This window comes from Acyrthosiphon pisum, chromosome X, assembly GCF_005508785.2.
Source record: "Acyrthosiphon pisum isolate AL4f chromosome X, pea_aphid_22Mar2018_4r6ur, whole genome shotgun sequence".
NCBI classification, from domain to species: Eukaryota; Metazoa; Arthropoda; class Insecta; order Hemiptera; family Aphididae; genus Acyrthosiphon; species Acyrthosiphon pisum.
Window position 1 is genome coordinate 93,736,523 of NC_042493.1, and position 8,637 is coordinate 93,745,159.

The following is an 8,637-nucleotide window of genomic DNA, read 5'->3' on the forward strand; positions in this document are numbered from 1 at the left end:
ATAATTGTTTTCTAAAATGTAAATACTAGTCTCCTATGATATTGCCTAAATTTATTATTGACAATATCTGAATTTACATCATTGTGGCAAATATATATTTTAAAACATAAGTACTTTATTAAAATAATGCTTTTCAATCCAAATTTCACTTTATGCACCAGAGAATTAAAAATTAAACTTTTATTTTCCTATTATTTTTAAAGTTCTTTTAGAAATTTTGAGTACATTTTTTCTTATCTTTACATACTTTCTAGTATCATTCTTCCAAGATTTGATAACTTTTTAAGGATTTCCTTCTAAAAGAAAAATATTCATATTTCTATTGTTAAAATGTATCTTTTATTTTTTTAACTATTTTTTTATATGCACATTAAATAGTATCTTTTAAAGACATTTTTTTTGTTTTTAGAACATTTAAACCCACTTCCTAGTTATAATAATACCTCGATAACATTAATGATGAAATCATGTAGTCAATATACTGCCTAACAGGATCTTATCTACAGATTTTAAATTCAGACAAATCAATAAAATGTACTGTATAGTCTTATATATTATAATTATATAAATATATACTGTTTTATATCTTGTTTTGGTAGAGTATACAGAACGCTTGCTGCGGTTGTTGTTATATTGAAAATGTTTATGCTATGTATATAACAAGATAAGCCATTTTTTGTATTTTAACGATGATAATAATTGATTGTTTTAAGTTCATGCATTTTATATTCAGATATTATTATTTTTCTAGAAAATCCGTACGTTTGATGTGGCAACCAAACAGTGGCAATTACTTCCGGTTAAACACGACCATAGGGTGCCAGAACCAGGTTATCCGATTAACAGATTACATCATAGCTGTGTTCAATGTCCTGTGAATTCTAATTTGGTGTATATAAGTGGTGGGATTGATCCTTTCCACACCTTCAATGACGTTTGGCGTATTGATTTTGACACCTTGCAATGGGAAAAACTCACCATGTGTATAATGCCTCGGCCAGTATCCTATCACTCAACTGCTATAACGCCTTCTGGTCGTATGCTTTGTTATGGTGGCATGGTTTCTGAAGATGATATAGATGATGGAATTTGCCTTTCACATGATATTACTAGTGCATGGATTAAGATACCCAAATTGAAATTAATTTGCTGGGAAGCCATGATTTTTTATTTTGAAAAAGAAATGATGCAATCAAGTAGTGATTTACTTAAGAAAATTGGTTTACCACTAGAATTCTACAAAAGAATATCTGAAGCACGTTGAATTTATTAAATTAAGTTGATTTAAAAACTACATTTCTTAATTAATGTTTTCTAGAAAATTAATATTATAATTATTAAATAAATATTTTTGATGATTTTATAAAAATCTTTTTTTTTTTAATGTCAATTGTATTATATAACATCATTATGAAATTAATAGACGTAAGGTTTTATTACCATAAAATATATAACCTAATGTTTTAAACATAATACAATTTTTACTATAATTTTTTTTTATTTTATTTACGAGAATTAAAATAAATTATTAGATATAAATTTAATTTGAATAAATCTGACTTGAACCGGCCTAACTCATCAACATAATTATTGTAATTTTATTTTTAACATATTATAATTATTTAAAACTATTGTGTTGATGTATTCTTATATTATGTATTAATGTATTATAATAAAATTGATTTTATTTTCAAATTTTGTACTCAAATTATACTCAAAAAAGAGTATCACGATACATGGATTTTGTATATCTAGATACAAGATACAAAATTAATTGTGAAGGAATAAAAGATATAGGATACAAGTCACAATTTTTCATCATTAACTTTCTATTTATAATATTATGATAAAATAAATAATAATTTATACAAAAAATATTACATTACCTGCATATGTGGTGTTACATGGCTAAACTCATGTCATAGAACAACAAAATTGTTAGGTAGTGGATTCTAATCTTAATAGTACGAAAAATTATAAATTAACTTTATTTTAATATTGCCGTCCAACAAAATACCCTACCCCCCGCCCCCTCCCCTTATATATGTCACTGAGTGAGCAAAAAATTATTCAGTTCCAACATCTTCATAGCACAGGCTGTGAGCTGAGAGCAGGGGCCTGTTTAAAAATTATTTTCTGGGCTGTTTGTTTGAGCTAGTCCAATACTGTCTAGATACACTATACAAGATTAATTGTGAAAGAATAAAATATATAAATTATATAAGTAAAACATTTTCAAAATTAACTTAAATTAACAAAAATTCCTCCTCAGTTCTTAACTATATTAGTTGATAGGTATATGAGCACCTTAGTTTAATCGCATAATACGTTTTTAGACTACCTATCTTATAAGTATAACAAAGACAAAAATGTTACAATTATTTTAAGTTTTGAATGTTCTGAAAAATGCAGATGGAAATCAAATTTCTATAACTTGTAAATTCTAAAACAATTATGCGTTACAAAGCAGGTAACTTTTGCAAAATGAGTAACATGAAACTACTATAATTGTATAAAATGTATAGTGAATTACAATACTTGGTAAATACAAAATATGTATAATGGTACAAGATACAATTGTACCTATTTTTGATACATGTATAATATTTACCAGTGATATCTGCTGGCAAGTTGTGAGTATAAGATAATTAGAGATAGGATTTTGGTGACTTTTGCATTTTTTTTCTTTAAGTAGGTACTATAGCTTTTTTTCAGTTTGGAATCGACGGCGCCGCGGGGATTGCATGCGCATTACTTCCACGAAAACGTAGGTACTATACCTACAGTTCTAACAAAAAACTAAATTTGTTTTGTCATACCTATAACGATTTAGAATATGTAATTTTTATTTTGCATTTTTGCATTATTTGTGTTAAATACATTTTATTGGATTTTTAAGGTCAGTTTTACAGTAATATTTTAATTTATATTATTAAATATTATTTATTTATAAATATTATGTTCATTTCGTGTATTTAAACTAATTTTTGTTAATTAGATTCTGAGTGGAACGATAAATGTATTAATTTTACAATGATGTGTGTTTTTTTTTTTTTTTTGTTTTGTATCTGTCATTACGGTAAAGGGCAGTAAACCTGCTTCGATTTTTTCAAAAGTATCTTGTTCGATGGGAAAATGAATCTATTTGGTGCATTCAAGAGGGCAAATTTTAAAATTCCCAATAGTTTTCAAAGACGCCGGGAAAAACAACTTTAAAATTAAGGAAACCGAGAATTTTTACGCATAATCAGTTTTCCAAAAAATCGATTTTGGTTTTTGGTGTAACTCTAAAACAAATAGACATATATACATGACATTTTCACTGGTTGTTTATAGTTGCATTTTCTGTAAATTTCAAAATATTTAGATTTGTTTTGAGCTGTTTAGGAATATTAAGTGTTTCCAATTTCATTATTCTTTTTTTTCTACGAATGTCAATTAAACTTTAATTGTTGGATAAAAAAGCTTGAAAATCTAATAAAAGGCTTCTACTATATTGTTACAATGACATTTAAAAAAATATTAAAAATCCTTAGTCACAGTTTTTATTTATAAGCATTTAAAATTCAAATCTTGACAAAATACTAAAAAATCACAAAAATTAGGAAATTATTTTGAGTTAGAATTTATAAAAATTTTTTTTTTTAAATCTAAGATTTTAAAATGCAATACAAGATTCCTCATAAGTTTGTTTACCTTTATAAAAAATAAAATGTCGACAAGCAAATGAAATTAAATTTGTATGAGCCTTTAAAAATTCATATTTTTACAATATTGGATATTCATTTGATTTCTCAACTAGCGGTTTTGTTATTTTATTGTTATTCATAAACAATTAATTGTAGATACATGATTATTTTAATGAGGGTTTATATTTTCACTTTCTATACACCATAAAGCTTTGAAAATATTTTGACTATTTTTGGGTAGTTTATGGGACATAGTTAGTTTTCAATTTTTTTTTTTTTTTTTTTTTCTATAAATATCAATAAAATTGTATTTGTTATGTAAAAAAGCGTGAAAATGCAAGGCTCCTGATATACCACTACAATAGCAGTTGAAAAATATTATTAATACAAAAGCACAATATTTTATAAATATTTTTTGGTTATTTTTTAAGTTCATTTTTTAGAGTTCTTAGGTCATTATTCCATTTTTTTTTTAGTGCATATTTGTGTATTTTGTAGGTCATTAAAATCCAAGCTCTAAATATAGCTGTTTAATTCCTATACAATACTCGGTAACTTTTAGTTTTTTAGCGGAGCAACCACACGACTGGCAACCAGTGTTTAGAGTGTCTGCGGAATTTGGCGTTTAGATCCAACATGATCGTTTTTTGTTTTCCGACAATAAACCTATAGGTATACAACAACATTTTTTATATTTTAAATGTATATTTTGATAATTTAATAACATAAATGCATACTTTCTTAATAAATGTACAGCAAATTTAAGAAGATGATTAAAAAAAGGTTGTCAAGAGCCAAGTGGGTGTCGTTCTGCTCTACAGTAGGTTACAAGTGGGTCACTGTAATGAATTGTGTTACATTTGAATTCAATGAGAAAATATCATTTTAAAAGAAAAACGATCAGAAAAGACAGTCAGTCAGCTTATTATACATTACTAAGGATATTTTATGATATTATTGTGAATAAAGTTATTTATATTTAACCTATTAATGTGCTTTTTAGCAATAAAAGTTGAACATTTTGTACATATTTAACTAGGTACTAGATAATTTGTAAATTTACAATTTTATATATTTCGTAAAAATTTGACCTTAAATGATTATAAAAAAAATATTGCTTATGTATTTTTAATATTTTTCATCTGCTATTGTAACAATATATCAGGAGCTTTGTATTAATTCTTCACGCTTTTTGACCCTTACAATTAAATTTTATAGATATTTATCAAAAAAAAATTAAAAAATTCAATATGAAATTGTCAGTAAACATTATAAATAGAGTCAAAATATTTTCAAAATTGTATGGTGTAGGTATAGAACATAAAATATAAACATTTGTTGTAATTATCATGTATCTAAAGTTATTTGTTTTTGAATCACAACAAAATAAGAAAATCGCTTCATAAGAAATCAAGTGAATATCCAGTATCATAAAAATATGAACTTCAAACGCTCTTTTAAGACAGAAATCGAAGTCCTGTTTCAATATTATTATAATTAATCTAGTATTTATAATATTCAGAATATTTAAAAAAAATTTAGATTGATTTATAGAAATATAAAATACTATGGTTTTCAAATCATCATAGCTACCTACATGGCTAACCATTTTGTTATCATGAAACCATGGTTATCTTTGTAACAATATTTTAAATGCATGACTAAAAGGAAAAATGGGGATGATTATCATACCTGATCAATAATAATATGATATTTTATTATTTTAGTATTACTAACCTAAAATTTGTACAATTAAATGATGAATTATAATTGATGTTATTTTGTTCAACAAAATGTTACATGCATATATTAGAATAAAAAACAAATTCAAATGACGGTAACCAATATATTATAAGACAATCATAATTGAAAAAAAAATCATTATTACAAACATAAATAAGGAAAAGTATTACAGTATTACGTACATTTATAATGCCATTTGATTAACAAAATGCTCATCTATACATTCACAAATAGATGAGTTAGCATTTATCATGTCAATAGTGAGATTGACTTCAAAGTACAGAGATTCAACTTTCTTAAATTTTCTTAAATGGTTTAATGCTGTAATGCGGTCATCGTCAGTTAAATTTGGCCTGAACAACAATAATTTAGTCCATCTATGTGCAACCTTAATAAACCTCTTACGATAATCTAGCACACGTGCGTGTGTTGAATTATAAGCATCCTGTAAATATTCATCATCTGGCTGGAAAAAATAAAAATAATTACTATCTTGAATGTATTTTTTAATAATTAAATAGGTAATTATTGGGTTACTTTAAATATATAGTCTACATAAAAAATGAGTTCCTCTAATATAAGTATGTAACAAATTCTACCATACATTTAGTGATATAATACTAGGTGTCTACCTGGTTCCAACCTCTAGGTCATTTTTCATATGGATGTCATTGATTTGTTTTAATTTGTATTGCATAATATTGTGTTGTAGTCAAAAATATTTTAAAAAAATCATTACTTTAAATTGCTTTTTAATAATTTGTAACAAGTCATAATTGTTTTATTTCTCTTTGAAATAAAAACATTATCATTTTAAATTAGAAAACATATAATTAGACTTTATTTACAAGCATACAGTGGCGGAATAAATTCTTATTTTAGTGAATCAGTTATATTAATTTGTACATACCCACGCCCAGGTACAGTTGTCAGAGATGAGATAATTATATTACAATTAAAACAAACCATAACAGTTTAACAATATTGTAGATACAAAAATGTTTGACAAGTGACAACCCGCCACCACTATAGATAAATGAAGAAACATTGTCAACATTTACCATATCAGCTGTCCACTGTACGTATTTCTAGATTTTGGTTGTAAATAAAAGTGTGGTAGACTACGAATATAGGGATGCAATCTTTAAAGGAATAAATCATACTTGCAAAATCGAAGCTCTATTAATATATAACTCTGCTTGCAATGGATCGTTATCTTCCAAGTACAGACGTGCTATTCTAATGAATGTTGCCAATTTATAATCAACTGAATACAATCTAAAAAGTATATACAATTTAATACAAAATTATAATAACCAATTAACTAATTAAAGTAAAACAAAACTCAATGAACATGGAATAGATACTTTTGTCCTGATTCGAGTGGAATTGCAACCAGCATAAGAACCGCATCTCTCCAATTTTTATCTTTCTCATATATGGTCGATAAATGCAATCGTGCGTTGGATATTTGTTCTACAAAAAGTTCTGATCTACGACACATCTTAACAACAATAATTGAACAAAATAGTAATTTCTCAAGAATAATAAAAAAACACATGGAAAAAATTTCTTACTATATCCAGCATGAAGAAAGCTAGTAATTTGGACTGCGCATCATTCATTTCAGGTAAGACTTTTGAGTTGAAATCAGTAAATATTTGACGAGAAATCACCAAACTTACATTTTCATCAACACCTGAAATCAAAAAGTCAGTAGTTAGTTTGCATGACGTGACTAGCAAAGAGAAATATAACAATAGGTAGGTCTATTAACACTTACAGGTTTCGATGATTACTTTCAACATCTCGATCACATCAGGACTGCAAGGATTGTCTAAGAGCTCCAGGATGTCATTCAACACACCGCAAACCCTGTAACAACCAAGGGATGACAGAAAATCAATTAACGAACGACAATATTATTATGAACATAATATTGTATACGGGGCCTTAAACATGCCGTATCTAGAAATGATTTGACCGGATTCAGGCGAACAATCGAGTCAAATCGTCAGATATAGTACTCACCTGTAAAATATATAGATTATTTATTATCATTTGGTACCTTACGATCAGATGACGTTCCGAACTGGGCAATTTGCGACTTAGTCGTTGACGAACTTCGGCGACGGTGAGACACATGTTTCACTTAAAACTGGAACGAAGCACAAAAAAATTAAGTATTAAAAATCGTAAGACGATTAGTACAAGACGTGCGTGGTCGGTGACTTGCACGGACGACGGACTATGGACTAAAAACCAGAACGTTCAAGATTCAATGGTACGAGCGCCATATTAATTGATATTATTATTATTTATTATTATTACTATTACGTCTTATCTACAGTGATTATCTACCTATTGCTACTCGTCACGACGCTGGTTTTGGGGGGAAAAAATATCTTGTCCGCTGACGAATAATATTAATAATAATAATATTATAATATTATAGCTCTAAGTGTAACTCGGGGCCCGTTGGACTCGCTGAGAGTGGGTACCGGTTTTGGAGACAATGTCATTGGAAATATTATATAAGTCGCGACCATAGATACTCCTGGATAAATATTTATTTGCATTTTATTAAAAAATAAATGATACCTATGAATATGTTTTCAGCCATACGTAGGTAGCTACCAATCTACGACAATTTATTATTCTAAATTATTTTGAAAAATGCAATGTTTATATTAAATAATACATACGCATATACGAACAGTTTCAAGGTCCTACAGTTAAGGTTTTTTTTAATTAAACAAAATAACGAATGTCTAATGTCATACAAATTTGAACTTCAATCGCTTTTAACGAAATATATTGTGGCTATACGCTAATATTTTTTTAGTTTCTAGTAGAAATACCTTATTACTTATGAGTAATATCACTAATATACTATTTAAATGCCAAGCATTAGGTGTTAAAATGGAGAATTCTATACATTTTAAACTAAAAAATGTTCTAAATATTGTCTAGATTTAAAAAATCTTAAATGTCTTTAATATACCTAATATAATATAAATAACACGATATGGGCCATATTATTTCGAAAATTACATCATGTCTAATCACAACAAAAGAAACAACATTTTGAAACGCCCTCCCCCATCAAGTTTCAATTTGATCCAATTTGCTATCAATGATAACTCTCAACGATTTATTTATTTTTTTTTTTTTAATGCTTTTAGATTCTGAGTGGAACGATGAA

The 8,637-nt window shown here is 26.9% G+C and overlaps 1 protein-coding gene across 1 annotated transcript; it reads right to left on the reverse strand.

The window, feature by feature from the left end:
- Positions 1–5,521: 5,521 nt before the first annotated feature.
- LOC100571733 (COP9 signalosome complex subunit 4-like) lies at positions 5,522–7,706 on the reverse strand. The gene is made up of 6 exons (XM_008183264.3): positions 7,501–7,706; positions 7,216–7,307; positions 7,010–7,131; positions 6,800–6,936; positions 6,596–6,710; positions 5,522–5,898 (listed from the first exon to the last, which is right to left on the reverse strand). Exons 1-6 carry the CDS (start codon positions 7,575–7,577, stop codon positions 5,617–5,619), a joined length of 825 nt encoding a protein of 274 aa, XP_008181486.2. The 5' UTR covers positions 7,578–7,706; the 3' UTR covers positions 5,522–5,616.
- Positions 7,707–8,637: the final 931 nt, after the last annotated feature.

What these genes read in the sequence shown, in the direction of transcription:
- LOC100571733 (XM_008183264.3), bottom strand. Translation starts at nt 7,577, where the DNA reads ATGTGTCTCACCGTCGCCGAAGTTCGTCAACGACTAAGTCGCAAATTG. An exon ending in GAAAGTAATCATCGAAACCT is followed by an intron (nt 7,132 to 7,215) that starts GTAAGTGTTAAT and finishes TTTTGATTTCAG; the next exon opens with GTGTTGATGAAAATGTAAGT. An exon ending in CCACTCGAATCAGGACAAAA is followed by an intron (nt 6,711 to 6,799) that starts GTATCTATTCCA and finishes TATACTTTTTAG; the next exon opens with ATTGTATTCAGTTGATTATA.